Below are 20,377 nucleotides of genomic sequence, written 5' to 3'. Positions count from 1 at the left end.
CTTCCATCTTATGGATGCTAGCGTTTCCATGAAAAATCTTAATTGCGACTTGCCTGTCTCCTCATGTCTTGTTGATGTTTAAATTAAAATTCTCTCTGACCTCCCAGGTTTCCTTGAAATAGTTATATGTTGTGGCCTTGGTTACAAGATAAGTAACAGCGCTGCTTCCTCAGCATGTGCAATGACAGCAAAATAGGTTTGCGTACTGCTTTGCTATAGTCCTGAAGAAGACCGGGCAAACAAATATTGCAATAATTATCTTTTGTCAGGTGCTGCTCTGTTCCATAGACCTGTGGACCCTGTTCAAGCATTTTAACCTCACAGAAACCCTGAGATGCTAATGGTTCTCTCGGGGTGTCCAGCCGGCAGTCCACAGGCCACATGTGGCTCAGGATGGCTATGAATCTGGCCCAACGCAAAATCATAAATTTCTTAACATATGAAAATTTTTTTGTGATTACATGTTGCAATGTATTTAATGTGTGGCCCAGAGACACCAAAAGGTTGGACACTCCTGGTAGGATGTGGTTGACGGAGTAAACTCTGGTGCGTATCTGAGCTCCTCTGCTGTGGAGCATGTAGCAGGTTGAGCCTCACTGAGCCTCATCTCTTAAATGCTGATACTATCTCAACTTATCAAGGTTTTCAGAATTAAGTGAGCTAATGTAGATAAAGTAACTCAGTGCCTGGCACCTCCTGTATACTCAATGAATGTTAACTATTTCTATTATGGGTAAACAGATTCAAAATATGGTGAAGTAACTTAGCCAAGACCCTATAATCTGGTAAAAATAGAATCAGGAAAGGAACTTCAGCCTTTGGACTCTTATTTCCTTGTAGTTCATTGAATTAGAACTGAGGTCCCATGACTTGCTCCTGTACTTGTCACAAGGAGATCTTTTCTCGCTGACGTTGCTGCCCTTGCCTGGCAGCTGGAGGCATGTGTGTGATGTGGGCTAATGATGAGGTATCCTTGTTCATCTGCCTCCATTAAGTGCCATAGTCCTCATGGGAAGTCAAAGCAAAGATCTCAGAGGAAAAGAGAATCATTCACTTTTAGTAGACTCACTTCCGGAAAAGCTATACAGCTTAAATTAAACAACAACAACAACAACAACAACAACTTCTTTCCCACTTTCCCATCACGGGCAGTCATAGAGCCTGGCGGGCTCCGTCCAGAATCTGCTTCTGATCAGAGGGCATGAGTGACAGGCAGGGATGGTAGATGGGCACTCAGAGCTGGAAATCTAATCATCCTACCCTGCCAAATGTCAGGGTTGCTTCAAATAACAAGGGAAGCCTTGACTGATTGGGTGCCCTTGCTTCAGTTTGAATGTCCCCATAACAAAGGAATAGAATGGTGGTGGTAGAGATTGTCAGAAGTTATAGAGAAAACAGACACTCTTCTGTGGCAAGAGATAGGGAAAAATCTAGTCATGTTGACCTCTTTTTCAGATGTACCTCAGATTCTGGAATTAGCATAATAGGAATTCCTTCCAAATCCACAAAGCAATGGATTCTATCCCTGCCGTATAAAGGCTTAATGACTCTAGCAGCAATGAGATTAGGAGCAAATAGTAAAATATCATCTCCTATCTAGCCTCCTCTCATGTTGCCTGGCTCTGTGCTGTGAAGAGTATTATGGGCAAAGATTTTAATGTGGAAAAAATGCTCAGTATTCTTTTTAAATAAACAGTGATAGCTTTGGTCAAGCCCCGGAAAAGGGTTTATATAGATTCTTAATATCTAGGAGTTGATGCATGGGTGAATCCCCTTCTCTCTCCAGCCATAAAAAAGGCTACTTTTCCTCTTAGATCCCATTGAAACTTCTGTTTCTTCTGTAATAATACTCTTAACTGGAGGAAAAGCTCAGATTCTGGCATAACCTAACTTAGGTTCATGTCCCAACTTCTGTTCTTGTTTATTCTGATACTTGTCCTTTGAACTCGGGCAGAGCCATTGACTCCCTTGAAAAAGCTATACTGTCCTTTTCTGTAAGTTCTTGATAATAATTCACCAACTCCCTGGGCTTGTTTTGGGGGTCAAGTCAAGTGACGTGTGTCATCAGTGAGAATCATTCTTTTCATTTCTGCAGTGTCACGCACTTTACAAAGTGGCCTTTATGTGCACATCCTCTCATGGCACCTAGCAGTCATCTTGGGAGGTCGATTCTTATAGCTTAGGCAACTGGGTCTCAAGGATAGTAAGTGACTTTCCCATAACTAATTAGTGGCAGGGTCAGAACAGGAGTCCTCTGAATCTCAGGCCAAGGCTTTAAAAAAAACACAGAACACAAAAAATGACACTAGGGCTGCCTTCTAAAGCCTTCCTACCTTCCACAGTTATTTATCAAACACCCATGGTATAGCAGGTGCTGGGGACACAGTAGTGAACCTTATCCCAGCTAGCTGCAGGTTTTCTCTCATCACTAAACTGCTAGAAGCTGCCCTGTCTCAAGCAGACAAATAGCACCTTCAATACACATTGCCTTGCAATGTGATTTGTGTCCGTGTCTTGTCTCCCCAGCTAGATAATAGGTTCCTGGAAGGCACAGACCAGGCCTTTCCCTCTTGCACATGGTAGGTACTAAATAAACAGCAGACATTTCCTTCTTCAGCTGCCTCTTCTCCTACCTTCCAAAAGTACCCAAGACCCCCGGGACCACCTCTAGCTTTGTGGTGACAGTGCTGAAGTGTCATGTCTACTTACTTGTCTATTTCCTGCCTACCCTGGTAGCTGCATCAGGATATGGACCAGTCTGATTTGATTATGTATTTCTACTACAAGGCACAGACTTTAGAGCTCACTATATGTTTTTAAAAATCACAGGAGGCCACACATTTTCAGCAGAAAATCAAAAAGTATTGGGTCAAAAGATGTTAGAAGATGTTTGAGCAGAGAAAATCATCCATTTGCTTCCCTAAAATCTTAAATATGGTCCAAGATGCACGTGGAACATGCTCTATACCACATGAAAATTTCTTGCTGGAGAGACATGAAGAAGAGCTTAATACCTCTAGGACTTGTTTATTCAGGATCAGGCTTCAGTTTGCCTACATCTGGACTTCATTACTTCCTCCCCACCCCCATCGCCCTTTATCTGAGAAAGCACTGCCAAGAAAACAAGGTTCCCCAAGATTGCCTCCTCATTAAAGGTTAGTCGAGTTTTCAACTCTGAAAAAAGTGAAGTCGTGCTGGCCCAGCGGTGCCTTAGTGGGAGACCCTGTCCCCCAGTTTACAATCCACTACATCTGTGCAATTACCAAGACCACCAACAGAGAGTGGCCACATTAATCCTTCAGCTGTGTCATCCCCTGATCACAGGGCTATGGAGTTCTTCTGAGACCCTCTTAGCCCTGGAGGGGTGCTGGGAGGGGGCATCTATTTGCAATTTAACAAAACACAGGCATGGAGATTAGGATTTACTGTAATTTGTTTCCCTGCCACCCCACTCACTGCTCTGGAAGAAGGGAGAGCTGCTGCAGTTCTTCCTTAGTTGGGTAGAGCTCTGAGGGGTTGACTATTTGAAAAATGTATCTAATATGAAGTTGACAATTTTCTTACTTTAAGTGATAATGCTTAAGAGTCTCAGAAATCTGTTCCTGTGAGTTAGGGTGTATTAGAGGGATGAGGTAGAGAGTTGGATAACATTTGCGAGCTATCTAATGGGCCAGAAACTAAGATGCCTTATCTTAAATCCTCTTCAACAGCTGCATGAGATAGGTATTATTTACCCCTTTTACAATGAGGGAGGGAGGGGACTGAGGCTTACGAGGGTGACGAGGCTGACGTGACCAGTGTAATGTTGCTCTGCTTAGTGAGTGGGGGAGCAGGAATTAAAACCCAGGTCTTTCTGGCTTCAAAGCCCAGTGCTTGAACTAACATTTATTGAAGTCCCACTCCGTGCTAGGTGCTATGCCGAGTGGTCTTTATTTAGTGAGCTGCTGAAGCTTTTAGATCTTGGGCTTGGAGAGCTCAGTGTATGGAGGAAGACAAAACATCAAGATCACTGGGCAGGTGGCTGCCTAAGATTGACGGTGTGTGATAGTGTTTTATATGAAGTGATTTGTGCAGAAGGTGATAACCTGCTGCGGTAGATAGTTGGTGAGAGACCTCTCCTGCAATAAGCAAGGATGTGATAGGTTAGCTTGGCCTAGAAGCTGAGGTATAAGACACAAACTGCTCCTCAGAGCTTATGGTCTAAAAGGGAAGCAGGGCAAGTACAAGACTGACTAGACTGTTAGACCCTCAAGGAGACTAAAGAATTGGTCAGAGAAGGAGAAGAGAGTCAGGGCAGTGCAGGCTGGTGGGCCCCAGAGAGAGGAGAGCTTCAAACACAAAACAGGCCAAATGCTATTAATGGTCTGAGAGATACATGCAGTGCTACCAGCGTTCAGAGGACGACCACTGAAGGTTATTTTCATTGGCAAAGGCTTCATTATCATCACCATTCTTTGAGCGCTTCCCCCATTTAATTATCACAACAGTCCTTGGGCTGTTGGTACCACAACATCCCCGTATTTACAGATAAGGAAACGGAGATTTCAGTTTAGTTATGCAAGACTATTACGTAAAAGAGTCAAAAGCCTATTCCAGTATACTTGTTGGCACTTGAATTCTACTTTGAAGGACGGTTGGGACTTTCATCAGAGATCTAGACATTCCAGGCAGAGGAGATTGCTTCAAGGATAGTAGAGACTGAACAATAGATCTGCTTTACTAGAGAAATAGAGTATAAGGGAATAGACAAAGATGAGATAAGATTATAGCAAGATTGTGAAATTCCTTGAATGCTGTGGACTTTTTCCTGCAATTAATAGGCTAGAGGTTGATGAAAGTATCTGAAACCTAGTTTGGTCAGTTTTCCAACTTGGATAAAGATGAGACCTGAACCACAGTGGGGGCAAAGCAAGGGAAAGAGAAAACGATGATGTATGAGACACCTTGCAAAAGCAGGGTGAGCAGCACTGGATGACAGGGAGATGGAGGAGTTTATGATTTTGTGTCTTTGAAGTTGTATGTTTTGTGGCACCTTGGGCAGAAAGGGAGGAAAGGAAAGTGAGGCTTGGGACAGAAGTTGGAATGAGTGGAACGGTTAGGATGCCATGCTAATAACATTGATCTGATAAGCAGTTGGGAGATTTGACTGTAGATTGGAATAGAGCTGCTAGGGGTAAGGTATAAGCTGAACCTAGAGAGGGAGAGCGGAGTGGAGAGGGGAGAGAAAGAGACACCCTTGTCGAGGTCATCTTCACAAAAGTATAATTGAACCTATTGAAGCAGCTGAGATCACAGCAGACAGAAAGAATACAACGTTAGGGAAGACCCACATTTATCTGGTAGAAAGTAGCAGTGGAGCCAACTGGGATAAGGAGAAAGGTATTTGAGAAATAGGAAGGAAAGCACTGTGGTGCTATCTTAAGGAAACAGGAAATTCAATGTCAAAAAGGAGTAAGAGATGGGCAGCAGGCAATGCTGGGAAAGAACATCCAGGAGACTCTTGCATGGACTGGCAGAGCCAGTCATCTAGGAGCCCACAGCTTTGAGTCATTGACTTTTGGGAAAAGAATTTGGCTTCATGCCTCAGACTGCCTTCTTCATAAGACTAGTGGGCATAGGGTGGCTGCTGATGATTTCAACCATGGATGGCTTCTATGGCCCCTTTCTGGTCTCTTTGTTGTCCATATTCTGAATATTGGAGTTTTGACTTACCCGTAGAGCCAGCCCACTGGTGGCCTTGGACAGATCTATGTCCTTATTGCCTTTCACAGTGTGTGAAGTGCTGATCTCCTGACAAAGAGGCTGAGGACAACCAAGTAAGAGAAGAATCAAAGATGAAATTTTTCATCAATTATTTGTAGTCACAAACATACTGCATTTTCTTGCAGTAGATGGAGCATTGAGCTTCATAAAAAATACAGCTACACCCATCATCCTTAGAAGCAGGACCTAAGTATGGTACAATTCCTTTCCCTTGGGACCGAGAAATAAACTGAGAAAAAATGTTTGTTGAAGGAACCTCTTCTGGATCGAAAGAGGTTCGCTAATCCGCACAACTGAGATGGGAAAGAACAACTCAGTGCTCTGTGGCTAGCCAGGACTTGGATGTCCCAGTGCCTGACGATTACATCTCACTGGAGACATAGACCCTGCTGCCTGCTAGGACTTCTAAGAGAAAGCCAGCTTGATGCCATCAGACAGAGCATAAAAATTAGTACAAGCAAGTCCAGGCTGCAGCGACAGCCTTATTTCTGATCAAGAGTAATTCAAGGCCTCTCTGCCTTCCCCATACTCACTTTTAAACTGTCCGTGGTAACTTAGTAATTCACAGGTTGTTATGAGAAGCAAGTAACAGTAGATGTGAAAGTGCTTTGTAAACTATAAAGTGCAATGCAAATATTATTATTCAAGCAGATCAGAATATAGGGAAGTTGGTTCTTCGAACTCAGTAGGGGAAGAAGGTGAGTTTTGCCTCTCTAATAAAAGGGCTCGTTGAAACACTGCAAAAATCTTACTTTTCTTGAGATAATTTAAAATAGAGGGGAATGTTAAAAAATAACGCAAACCATACAGTATGCCCTTTCTGCCTTGGGTTTAGACTTCCCTTCCACTTTTTTCCCTTGGAAAAGCCACGTTTGATAAAGTGATCAAAGCCCACGCCCTCCACGCACACACTTCCTGGTTCTACCCTGGAGGGGTGTTGACCTCTAAACTTTAGCATGGGATGTTCTCTTCCAAGGAACTCTTGGAATTATCTTGGAAGATATACAAGTATTCGTTAATTTTTTTCTTTCCCCTTTTCCAATGGGAGAAGAAAATTAACTTTTAAAGGGCTCCTATGCTGTGTGCTGGGCATTTGACGTATCACCTTCTTGAGTCCCCTTGGCGATCCTGCCAGGTAGATATTGTCAGTCTTCTTTCATAGACAAGGAGACCTAAACCCAGAGCTGTGAAGTCACTTGGCCAAGGTAAGAGATGGGATTCAGACCAAGGTTTTGCTGGCTTTCCAGAGTCAGTGCTTCTTTCAGCACCCTATGCTCTCTCCTATCCAAAAAGCCTATCCTAAAGTTTCTCCATGTTTCCTCTCCAGAACAGTTCAATATTTGTGCGTAGGTGGGCAGTTGAGCTCTTTTTCACTGGAAAAGACAGAAAGAGTGGCTCTCTTACAGTTGGCGACAACCTCCCCCCAAACTGCAGTCGTTCTCAGGCACGGACTGATCTCTTTCTGTCCCCTCGTAGCTTAATTGCAATGCTTTCCCAGTTTATTAGTTTCCAGATTCTCTGCCAAGGGCTTTAAGAGGCAGGTAGGGGAGAGTTCTCTGCTAGCCTGGCAGCCTTCCATACCCAACCCCCCACCCAGATCTGTTGCTTGCTGTTTCAGAAAGGGATCAACATTGAAGGCATTTTTCTCAGCAGTGAAATTTACATATCACAACCTTGCTGACTGAAGCAGAAATGAGGGCTCCAGGGGCAGGAGTCTGGGGGTGGGGACAGAGCCTTCGTAGGGGGAGAGAGAGGGGAGAGAAGAGCTTATTTTATTATGCAGGAATAAAAACATTGTGAGTAATGAATAAAATCCGAAAGCAGTAAATCTGGGACTCCAGAGTTAGGTGTGTAATGTGTCAGAGAACAATTTAAGCCTTCGCCTCTTCTGCAGAGGTGAGGTATGCAGGCCGTCATCCACAGCCCGAATTTCATTAAATGGTCTTTTAAGGGTTAGGATTACAAGAAGCCAAGTCCGGCTGGTTCATAATGATGATTTATGGCTGTGTTGTCGACTCCCCGACCCTTCTGTACAGGGGGATAGAGAAAATACATAATTTGTTGCTCATTAACTCCAAGATCTGTCAGGGCTGGCCCAGAAGCCATGTGGTCCTGGAGTCATGTGTCTGCTAAATGGCTTCAGCCTGGCCTGATCCTTGAAAATATACAACTATTATACTACAGTGGAAACTGTTTTTAATAACAAAAGCAATAATGAAATTATCTCAGTGTAGACTGCCATGTATCTTGGAACTTGAGAGTCAGAATATCTGGGCTCTACTCTTAATCCTACAGATAACAGAGACTCAGTTTTCCCATCTGTAAAATGGATATATAATCAACAGAGTTGCAGATTAAATGAAGCTGTAAAGAGCAAAAGAAATGAGAATGATTCCTGCTATAATTAACATTGTTATTAGGAATTTGAGGTTCCATAAAATAATCTCTTTATGCCCCCAAGATCAGAGAAAGCATTTTATTTTTTATTTTATTTTATTTTATTTTATTTTATTTCTGGGGGAAACATTTTAATTAGCAGTTTTCTGTTTGCAAGACTGGGGCATGGAAAACTGAAGTTTTATAATGAAGGGATGTTAGAACCCAGAGGAATTTTGAGTTGTAATCAAACACTTTCTCTCTACGCTGACTGAGGCAGAAGGGTGACTCACCTGTGATTCATTAGGAAATTCACAGAAGAGATGCTAATTTGCAGTAGAAATCCATGTGTTCTTTCTCAGCATCAAACAGGAAATCATGCTCAAACTGAGTCAATTTGGAAACAGTTTCTTAATCTGTGTCAGTGGTATGGTTCAAGGACCTCAGGAGCAATCCAAGGGCAGGGGTTGTGCATGGGGCCTTGGTTCCACTCCTTGCCAGCAGTCATCTCCAAGGAAGTACTTTGCTTTCCTACTGCTTATTACTGTTGCTGGGTCGGGGGACTAGTGGTGGAGGTTGCGCAGGAGAGTTGGGAATAAATGTCATTGCAATTATAAGGTAATAAATCATGGAGTCTAGATCCATCATTTTGCAAATGGAGAGCCTAACTTCTTCCAAATTCACTCAATGAGTAGGGACTTGAACCCTGGCCCCTTGACTCCTAGTTTTGTGTTTTTCTCCCTGCATCTAAAGTCACAGGAGCATGACATAAAAGAAGAAGAATAAGAAAGAGAGAACATGATGGCAGTAATAAACATCTGGAACTTGTTAGCCTGTAAGGTTACATAGGGTAAAAGTGTAAACAGGTTCAAAAGGGGAATTAGATCATGAATGGTAGGAAAGAATGCTGGGTGGGGCCTCAGAACACCTGGGTCTAATCTTTAGATGTGGGTTAACTTGGACCTCAGTTTTTTTCTGTATATAATGGGCCCTTTCATTTCTGACTTGCTATGCTTCTCAGATTTTAATCTTTGCAACATGTTATCGAAGGAGTCTAGGTAATGTTTAGAGGATATTTCCAATTTTGCAATAAGGCACTTGTGAGGGCTACTATCCTGCTCCTTTTATTCGTTTGTTCATTCAACTGATAGTCTTTTAGCACCTCTGCAGGATCAGGTATCGGTCCTGCTCACCCAGGGGGTACCTAAGCCAGGAGGCTGGGCTGGACTGGTCTTTTACGGTCTCCGTCTAATATAGGATCACACCCAAGGTGATTTGGGAAACCAAAGTGCAGCACTTAGAACTAGCAAGCACTTAATAAACACAGAATCACTGCATGAATTTTAGCAGTGGAAGTAGCTGTTCTCACTATTGCACCTGTTGGCTCAGGGCCCCGCTGGCTCGCCCCTCCTTACGTGGCCATCCTATCCCCAGACTTTGGCACCCTCAAAGACCTGGATCAGACCCCATACCTTGATACCTTCCCTCACTGTGAAAAAATAACAGGAGACTTTGGGAAGGAGTGCTCCCGTAAATCAGTCCGTTGCTTCCCTTGTGGTTATGAACATGCTCTCTGCTCTCTGAAAGGGCAAATGTGGCTCATCCTGCCCTGTGAGGAAGCATGAAGTGGTCTTTGTGGTGAGCGACGAGTTGAACATCATTCTCTCTGGACTGGTTGCAACAAGGCAGTGGCCAGGGATATGCTGTGCTGTGGAGTTAAGACACAGGCAGCAGGCTATGTGGTTTTGGTGCAGCACCCAAGCAGAATTGGTCTTCTGTTGCATAGGCAGCATAGGGAATCAGCTGGCCCCACATTTTTAATATAAAACCAGGCAGCTTCTCTGAGTCTCACTTGTATCTATTATGGTTGTTGTGAGGATTTCACAAAATAAAGTATATAAAAACACTGCCTGGTATGAAGTAGGTATTCAGTGATCGGTGAATCGGTGGATCATTGGCTCTGTTTTTTATTTGTGTGTTGTGTTTGTTTGTTAAAGAGTGAAAAAGTCCCCTGAGTGTCAAGGAGTAGACATTGTGGGGTGGAGGAAGGGTGTGAAAATCAAGACACACTTGATGTCCTTCAGGATCAAAGGGACAATGCAGGCAGACATGAGGAAATTCACAAACACTGAAGGGCATTGTAGTAAAAGTTCCCTGGTTTGTAAACCAGTGTTCTTGTCATCATATCATCTAAAAAAGAGGATGGAAGAATCACTTCCTATGACCCAGTTCATTTGTCATATTTAAGCCAACAACTCTGTAAAGGTGTATATAGCCTCCTTTCATGGAGAAGGAAACTAAAGCTTGGAGAGGTTGAGTTGTTGCTGAAGGACACCAGGTTGGTGGCAGAGCCTGGATTCAAATCCAGGACTTGGTCTTGGGGCATTCACTCTTTACTACAGAAACCCCTACCGTGGCTTTATGGTGGCGTAAGGCTGAGGCTCTTTGTTGAGTTAGATTGTTGTTGGTGATCCTTTACCCCAAATTCTGGAATCCTCACATTTGCTCAGATCCTCTGACATCCTGACCACCCTTAACTGTGTCCTTGAGTCTTCATCCAATTGTATTTTATATGGCTAAGTTCTTATTTATCTTTTTATTTTGTTAAGATATATACATATATATATATTTATATAGCAATGTACTTATTGTGTTTTTCTTATTATGAAGGTGCTATATGGTATATAGGACTTTCTTGAAAAAGGGAAAGAATGACCGTGTTATTAACACTTTGAACTTTCCTCCTGTGTATATTTACATCTTCATACTCCTTAAATAGGAAATTGGGGTTTCCTAGATTATAACTTGCAGTTCCATAGTGAACAGTCTCTTACATCAGTAAGTGCCCTTTACAGCATCAGCTTTGATGATGGGTCTTGATACTGCCTAATTCCCCTGTTGGTTTCCTTTTAGATCATCACAGGGGAGTTCTACCGGATCTACTACCTGAAGGAGAAGTCCCGGTCAACGATTCAGAATCCCTACGTGGCAGCCCTCTACAAGCAAGTGGGTTGTTTCCTATTCGGCTGTGCCATTAGCCAATCCTTCACAGACATTGCCAAAGTGTCCATAGGACGCCTGCGTCCTCATTTCTTGAGCGTCTGCAACCCTGATTTCAGCCTGATCAACTGCTCTGAGGGCTATGTTCAAAACTACAAATGCAGAGGCGATGACAGCAGAGTCCAGGAAGCCAGGTGAGACACTGTCTCCATGACCGTGGGCACTCCTTTGATGCAGCCAGTCCAGTGAGCATGTTCTAAGCACCTACTGGGTGACAGGCCTACTGTTGGGCTCTGGGTTTGATGGGCAAGTATGGCAGAGTTCCTGTTCTTGAGGAACTCACAGTCAAATGACTGAGATAGATTTGTAAATAAACAATCATGACATAGCATTCGTAAGTTCATGCATTCATTCATTTGTTTATTCATGGATTCATGGGTGCCTGCGAGATTCCAGGCAATTTGTCCAAAGTACCATAAAGGACACAAAAACAAACAAGATAGTGCTGCTCTCAAGGTCACAATCCTAGAGGAAAGACAAGCAGACAAGCATGGATCAGGAATGTGAATACAGCCCTTTCATGGCCCTCTCTTGCTCTTGCAGGAAGTCCTTCTTCTCTGGCCATGCCTCCTTCTCCATGTACACTATGCTGTATTTGGTGGTAAGTACCTGCCCTCTGATCCCCGTGCCCAGCATCCAGTCCCATCTTTATCTCTTCTGTACATAAAACCCCCAGATTAGGGACAGATATACTGGGAAATCCTTGAAAAAAGAGATTAGCTAGAAAAATGAAGTTCTATTCTGAGCTCAGCCGCTGCCTTAGCAGAAGTTGTTTTACTTTCTAGGATTTTCTCATTTTCCAGATAAAAATAATATTTACCATAGCTGCTTGATAAGAACACTGTTTTGAAATTATAAAGTGATAAAGACACTTGTATGGCATTTTATGGTAATAAACACTGTTTTCTGAAAATCCATTAACTCAGTTGATTATTACAAGAACCTTATGTCATAAGTAATATTGTTTCTGTTGTGGGAAAAGATTACCAATTAAGACTCAGAGACTTCAAGTGAACTGCCAAAATTTACAGACACTAGAACTGTCACTCGAATCCAAGCCTTCTGGTCACATTCCTTGTAGTGTTTACTCTGGTGGTCCTCCTCTGTGTTCTGATGAAGGACTTGAAAACTTCACCCAACTACATAGAGTGATTTTTGGTTTAACAAAATACTTCCGCATACATGAGCGCACATGACCTCATAATAACACAGTGAAGTACGAACTCCTTATCCCATTGCTCAGACCCAGAGACGCCACGCAGCGTGTTGGAAGCCCTCCAGCTGGTGCTGTGATCTGAGTCCCCATGCTGCCCTTCCCACGGCCACATCCGCTCTGACTCCCTGGAGGTGCCGGGACAGTGCAGGTGCAGTCCCCGCTCCCCTCCAGCTAGTAGCTGCTCTGTTCCTCTTGGTCAGTTAACTAGGGTCACCCTGCCTTTCCCCTCCCAACTGAGGGAGGTCCCAGGGCCAGGGCACTTCTTGCTTTCAGCTACTTCGCTGGAGTTCAGAGCGAGAAGGCCCTGAGAGGTCAGATATAGCTTAGGGAGCAAAAGTTGTCTTGATTTCAACTTACTTATTGAAAAAAAAAGAAAAAACATAGTTTGGAATTGGGGAAAATGTTGGGGTTTTTTTTTTGTTCTGCTTTGTTTTTCCCCAATCCTTTCCAAGTTTGGAGGGCTCTAGATACAAAGCTAAAAGGTGGGCTGCAATTTATGAAAACATTGAATGTGGACTTTATTTATTTGTGAATTGAACTTTCCTTTGCTCTTCATTTTTGTTGTTGTTATTTTTGTTTTGCTCTTAGAAAGGACAATGTAGCAAAGATATTTAGTTTCCTGTTCCATTTTTATATTTCACCCTGGGCTGGAAGTAATTTTACTAATGTCATTTCAGTGTTTTGTAAAGGTGCTTGAAGGAGTAGATACATGTTTTTGTGATTGTTTGTTTGTTTGTTTGCTTGCTTTTTTTTTCTGTATTTCTTCATTTTCTTCCAAGAGAAACACCGAATAATTTTGAAACCAATACTGCACAGTGTGCCCCACCGCTGCGAGGTACAGGTGCTGACAGGTTCCTGGTGCCTGAATGTGCCAGGCACTATGTGGAGTTCACACTGTGGTATTCCATTCTCCCAGTAACCCAATGGGGCGCATTGTGATTGCCCTGCTTCAGCTTAAAACAAACCAACCAACTTTAAGAAGTTAAGCAATAAAAATTCTACATCTAGAAAGAGGCAGAAAAGGTACTTGAAGCTTGGTCTTTATGATTCTGGCATCGTGTTATGGCCTTTCATTGTATTGTACTACAAAACAAAACAAACCTCTGTGGGATAACTTAAATAATATAAGCCCCTGACCCTAATTTTAATTTCACATGAAGGCAAGCTGCCTCACTTCAGATCTGCTTTGGTAGATGAGATGCTCCCCTCGCTCCCTCCCACCCCCTACTCCTCAGTCATCTCCTTACCAGCTCTGATTTCAGAAGGTCTCTGTGGGGGTGGCAGGTGAGGAGTAGATTTTGACTGAATATTTATTTATGTCTCTGCAGGAGGAAAAATTATAGTGCTTTTATATTTCTGGAAGGAAGGAAAAGAGGGCAGAGAGAGGGGAGGAATTGGAGATGGGAAAGGAAGAGAGAGGGAGAAAGGAAAGAGCCTCCTTTATCCGTCATCTCCTAAGCGTATTGTTACACACACTCATTCATGCAAACACCGCACACTCTTAGGAAGCCTTGCAAACATACACACATTCAACATTCACGATTCGCAGACACATTTATAACATACGGACACAGGTTCTATGTTCAGATTGAAGGTTATCTTACCCTTAAACAACCCCTGAGGCTAAGAGCCAAAAAGTAGGGACAGTGCTCTTTGCCAGGACTGATTTTAGGTGATATTCCACAGAAATCTCAGCCCTTTGTCCAGTTTGCAAAACTTTCTAAAGCAAGTTTGAAGAATACCGTTGCTGCCTGTCAGGGTCAGTGGGAAATCCTGCCGTCACTTAGTCAGGACAGCCTCTAGACGCTCTCCGCAGTGCTTTCATGTTGGGCTTCAGGAGGTGCTGGAGCTGGGTGCTTTTGTTAGCACATCCTGCGATGCCCAGCTTCCCTGGAGCCTTGGGGAGCATCACATTTGAACCCGCTGGCCAGAGCATTAACAGCTATTGCCTTTAGAGTCAGACAGACCTGGATGCTTCTGGCCATGAAAGTGATTAGCTGTGGAACCACGAGGGGGTTACTTAGCTTTCAAGTCTCAGTGTACTCATCTGTGAAGCGGAGACCATCGTGCCTATTTTACACAGTCATTGCCACTCTTCTTCTCGAGGCCCCACTTTTCCTATCTGTCAAATGAAAGAGTGGAATTACATGGTGTCTACTTCTCTCTCAATCTCTACGGTTCTCTTTGAAAGAAGTTTGACCTACCCTAACTATTGATGGGAAGCCACCAGGGACAAACTTAGGCCGGCATCACCAGGGAGTTCAAAGAGAGCTGCCTGTTGGAGGTGCCACCATCCCTGTTCCAGGCCTTTCAATGCCAGCTGCTGTCTAGAGCCTCCCATGGCTCTGAAGGGCATGCTGTATTGGGTTTTAACTTGTAAAATGGTTGGCTCGGAAAAACCATGCCCCAAACACCAAATTATCCCTGGGCATGGAAGCTTAAAGAGGAAAAAACAAAAAAAACAAACAAATGCATAGACACAGACAACAGCATGGTGATTACCAGAGCGAAAGCGGGGGTGTGAGGAGGTAGAAGCCGACAAAAGAATAAATGGTGATGGAAGGAGACTTGACTTGGGGTGGTGAACACACGATACAATATACAGATGATATGTTATAGAATCGTGCACCTGAAACCTATATAATTTTATTAACCAAGGTCACTCCAATAAATTCCATAAAAATATTAACAAAAATAAGAAAAGAAATCCCACAGCATATATGCATAAGTGGCACTTTCTGTCCCTGAGCCCCGGCCTAAACCCCAGAGGACCACATCTGGATTGGTCCTGCACTTCCATGGTCAGGGACTGAGGGCGACTTGGCTGTCTGGATAAAATGCCAACACCAGGGCAGGCACCATTTCCTGTAGCATACCTGGTATTTCCTCTTTTGTGCCAGGCAGTCTGCCACCTTCCATGGCTGCTGAGATAAATCAGACCTGGGCCCTGCCCTCCAGGGCCTCACCAATGCATTCCACATTCAGCACTCAGCACGTATTGAGTGAGTGACTGTGACTATTACGCACCAAGCACCGTGCTGAGTGTGGGAATATAGAGATTAGTAAGGCATGGTTACAGTCCTTGGAGAATGCAGTTTAGAGAAGCAGGCAGACCATGACGACAGTCTGGTTCATTGGGGCAGGAGGGGCAAGGGGATGTGTAGGTCATTGTGGAAGTTCAGAATCGTGGCAGCTAACCTGAGTGCAGGGTGGCCGAAGTCATGGAAGGCTTCCAGTAGGATGAACGTGGACGGCTTGGAAGGACTCCCCGTGTGTAGGTGAGAAGGAGGATGGTGATTTGGGAAATCTGCAGGTACTCAGTTCAGTAAGCATTGATGGCTGCTAGGAGGCAGAGAGTGCAGGGTGCATTGTGAGTTGAGAAGACCTCACAGTTCCAGCTCTTCCTTTTGCAGCTCAGGTTAGGCAGCAAGTTCTTGTGGAGGCCTTTTCCTTGGTCCTGCTGTGCTCTCTCAGGAATCTGTACTTTGCCCCCTTGCCTTCTTCAGGTTGGAGCGGCCTCCCCTGGCCACCGTGTTTAACATGACGGCCCCCTGACAGACACAAAGGATGCACTGGTAGTTGCCAGAAAAGAGAGAGGTTGGGGGACTGGGTGAAGGGATTGAAAGTACAAATGGGCAGTTACAGAATGGTCATGGGGATGTAATGTACAGCGTAGGGAATATAGTCAGTAACACTGATCACTCTGCATGGTGCCAGGTGGGTACTGGAAATACAGGGGTGGGAGGACACTTTGTAAAGTATGTGATTGTCTAACCACTATGCTGAATACCTGAAACCAATACAAAATAATATTGAAAGTAAACTGTAATTGAAAAAAAATAATGAAAAATGACAAGCCCCTCCTCCAATACTCCCTTATTTCCTTTGAAGCCATATTTTCCCCCCAATTTCTCACCATCTGACATGGTATATATTCACTCCTTTGTTTACAGCTGCCAGAGAAACTGCAAGCTTCTTTCCATTGCATTTAGAATTGTGTTTATCTCCTCATAGCTGTCTTGGTAGATCATGAGGGGCCTGCGTGGTGTAAGCCCCGAGGGATTCTTTTTGCTGTGGTGCCCGTGAGAACTGTTGATGTGTCAGAGGGTATGCCAGTTACCAAGGAAACAGGGAAGTGGCTGTACTCTGACAGCCACGTTCTCTAGCCTATGGTTGTTAATCATGGAGGTTTTGTTCAACATGCGTAGAATCCCAGAGCAGTGGGGTCTGGTGCACCCGCAAGGCCTACTCACAGATCCTGGAGTGTGTGCCGAAACTTGGCAGGAACAAGACTGTTGTTTGCAAGGGGATCTACCATGGTGCCAGATGTTCGTTCTCTCCTTTCTCTTACCTCACCCACTTATCCATCCATCCATCTTTCCTTCCAGTGTCAGTGACCTGTAATTAGACCTTGTATAAGGAGCTGGGGACATCAGAAGAGCTTCATTTTGTGTGGAAAGCCTGAAAAGTACCTAGCTGCAGAACAGTTGGATAAGTTCCCTGAGTCAGGGTGGACTGAAGGTTTGGAGCACAGAGAAAAGGGTTGTTAATGCTACTGTGAGGTGCCTTAAGTCAGTTCACAGGCCCTCCTTAGCTTAAGATTGGGTCAGAGATTCTACTCTTACAAAAACAAGTATACTTGCATTTCAGACATGGGTGTTATAAAAGTATATGACAGGTAAATTAGAGGAGACTGAAGTTCCAGATGTCCCATGCAGATCATCCTTTGGTCCATGATATCTGCGTAGTCTCTTCTTTTCTCCAAAGATGGAATGGAAGTCTAATAAAAAAGGCCCTAATACTTTGTGTGCAAAGCACTAATTACCTAAGGAAGCTAGGTGATTCTGTGGTTAGAGCTACAGACTTAGAAAGAGGCAAATCTTACTCCACATACATCATGGCTCTTTGTTACCTCAAACAAGTGACACTGCCTCTTTTGGCTTTGTTCTTTTTACCTGCAAAATGGGTACATCAGTGTCCACCTAACAGGTTAATGTGACAATGCAGGCTATGTCATCTAAAGTGCCTAGCACAGTCTCTAAAACAGTGCTCAGCAAAATAGTAGTTTCTTTTCCTACCCTTGATAATGATAGAGAATGAGATCTGATTCCCTTCTAAAGGAAGGGGAAAGTCAACTAAAAATTTCTCTTTTGTCCTGAAAGTAGTTGAATAACTTCCCAGAGAGAAACTCTAGTTCTGCAGCAAGTAGACTAGTCACCAGGCACGTGAACTAGAGCCAAGCTTGAGCCACTGAGGACATGAGAAAAGGGATAAAGTTTTTCCCTGTGGGTGTCAGTGATCTGGACAGACTTCCAGGAAGAAAGCGGGCAGGGACAGAAGGAAGGACAAAAGCCTCCTTTTCACTCTCAGCAGAGCTGTCCCCAGAGTTATGGAAATGAAGTGAGAGGACAGTACAGACCTGTTTCACCAGTATGCAAATCATGTAATGAAACACAAATGACTTAGCAAAAATGGAGCGTGACTCACCGACATCTGACTCTGCTAGTTCAGACCGGAGGGGCCGGATTGAATCCAACTACAGCTTTCTAAGGAGGTTTTGTTGGAATTCCACAGGATCCTGATTTTGAAGCTAGGACCAGGAAGAAGAGAACTCCATTCATGGAATGAGTTCCCTGTGCTAGGAACTTATACACACATCATGTGGGGGTTGGGGGGGGGGAGCAGGAGAGGTGGTGGGGACCAGAAGCACCTTTCTCCTGTAATCTGTGTCCTATCTACAATCAGCATTTTAAAAATTAGAAGAAAAATGTTAGTACAAAAAAAAGGACTTTAACATTATATTCTTTTTTTCATGAAGGAACTTATTCATGCCTGTCTTTTACAGAGCTTTGAACAGCATAGATGCTCACATCTATTCTTGAATGAACAAATCTCCTTATGTTATATATGAGAAAGCAGAAATTCAAAGCAGCATGACTTGTCCAGGGTCATATAGTTGGTATCAGCAGAGAAAAGATTCGAGTCTAGTTGCTCTGATTGCAAGTCACTGTCTGCTTTCTGCAATATCACGCTGATGGTTAGGAAGTGGATTCTTCCAGCTCAGACATCTTCCCACAGATAGGGAAGTGAGGATGGACCGGACCGGACCACAGAGCTGCTGACCAGTATTAGAAGTCAGGGTGATTTAATTTAGACTTTGTAGTTTTCTCTACAGCTCTGCTCACCCCATTCCTAACCACTGTTTTTGAGGGTCCTAAGACTGAAGTCCCTGTAGGAATTCTGATTCTAGGAAAGTCTTCTCGCTGTTTGGTCCAGGACAGGGACATTACATCCTTGTGGTCAGGAAGTTTGACTTCCTCTTCTGAATTAGGGGTTCCTGCCCTTGGGAAGTGAGAGTGAATGGAGCCTGATGACCCACATAGTGTCCCCAGGCTCAGGTTCCTAAGGGAGTTGGGCACTCCAGAAAGTACTCAGTGATTGTGGGGAGGCCTAGGCCTCTGGCCTGGAATGGCTCCTGTGAACTGGACTATGAACCAGTAAAATTAGCAATTTGGTTGGTGCGGGATGGAGGGAGTTATCAGGTCTTTCGGTCAACCTCACAGCCTTTGCTACCAGCTGACTTCTCAAATCGGAAGTAGCCACTGGGTAGAAGGTCATTGTGTAATCTTTCTTTAGCAATTTACTTGTTTTGGCGAAATCAAGCCCAGTCATTGAGTGAATCTCATTTACCAAGGCACAAGGGTGGCATAGATTCATGGCAGAGTGCCTTGCGTATATACCCTCTAATGCAAGGCTGGGTCCTTCTGTGTTGTCTCATTGGAGCCTGGCAAGCCTGAGAGGGAGATGCTCTCCTACCTGCTTCAAAGACGAGGAGGCTTAGAGAAGTTAAGTGACCACACAGTAAGTGGAAGAGCTGGGACCAGAATCAAGGCTATCACCCCAAAATTCACCTTATTATCACTGTGCTTTCTCCCAGCTGCAAACACCAGGGTCAGTCTTGAGATCTTGAGACATATCTCCATAGGTGCATGAATTGCAGATGGATATGGGGACAGGGGACCAGCCTCCCTCTGCCCACTGTAATTCTGTGTGTGACCTCTTCCCAAAAAGAATCTTTCCCCATGGCTCCCTACTCCTTGCTCATTCATAAGCACTCTCTTCCTGAAGCAGTTCTTGTGGCTGGACTCTCTTCCTCTCTCCTCAAGTTCCTCTCATTATTATTATTATTTTTTATTTATTTATTTTTTTTATTAAACTCTAGCCTTAAGTATCTGAGTCAGTGGAAGGGGAGATGTGTGCCTTGTCCGGTTGGGAAACCCACCCTTCCTCTGCCCCACCCTTATTTGCAAGGCCTGTGACCTCAAGTCTACATGGAGGGGGCAGGGAGTTTTGGAGGATTTTGAATAAGCATTTTCTGAAAACCTGCTGATTTCTCAGTTGAGGGAAATTAGTAAATCTTGAAGCTACTAGATCCAGATTAAGAAAAGAGTAAGATCACGTGTTGATTGAGCAGCATATAGTGCCAAGCACTTGATCCATGTTACCACCAATTTGTACTCAGTCTGTAAGATGATGATTGTTACACTTATTTTATATGTGAGAACACTGAGGCCTGGTGAGGTTTTCCTGATGAAAATCTGTGCTTTTTCTGTTACCCACCCCACCCCATCCACTAACAAGACTTGCTGGAGGGAGATCAGCCCATAATGGGCACAATACAAAAGAACTATTCCTTGTTCCCTGAATTTTATTCCATTGTCCTTAAGACTTGTGTTGAGTGGGAGCTACACCAACAGCATCCCCATCCCAATTCCCCAAAGGAAGGGAGCTTTTGCTTCATGATTGTAGATTCTGCTCTTGGGTCATATCAGCAGAAATGAGGGACTACTAGCCTTTGACACGTGGATTATTTTTTATGGTACCGAATGCCTTGCTTAAAACTATTTAATTTTTCACCATTGCTTACAGCAACATTTCTTAATTGGGACTCAATAGGTAGAT

The 20,377-nt window shown here is 43.9% G+C and overlaps 1 protein-coding gene across 1 annotated transcript in view; it reads left to right on the top strand.

Moving 5' to 3' along the window:
- PLPP3 (phospholipid phosphatase 3) overlaps positions 1–20,377 on the top strand; it is a 79,950-nt gene that overhangs the window by 42,214 nt on the left and 17,359 nt on the right. The window contains exons 3-4 of the mRNA XM_054573704.1: positions 11,053–11,333; positions 11,743–11,800. Coding sequence (XP_054429679.1) covers positions 11,053–11,333; positions 11,743–11,800 — 339 coding nt within the window. The remainder of the gene's footprint in view (positions 1–11,052; positions 11,334–11,742; positions 11,801–20,377) is intronic.

Source organism: Pteronotus mesoamericanus, unplaced genomic scaffold (assembly GCF_021234165.1).
Source record: "Pteronotus mesoamericanus isolate MK-2021 breed Mesoamerican mustached bat unplaced genomic scaffold, CSHL_Meso_final contig_105, whole genome shotgun sequence".
Lineage (NCBI taxonomy): Eukaryota > Metazoa > Chordata > Mammalia > Chiroptera > Mormoopidae > Pteronotus > Pteronotus mesoamericanus.
The sequence above is the reverse complement of the archived record's forward strand: the minus strand, read 5'-3'. Positions and strand labels throughout refer to the sequence as shown.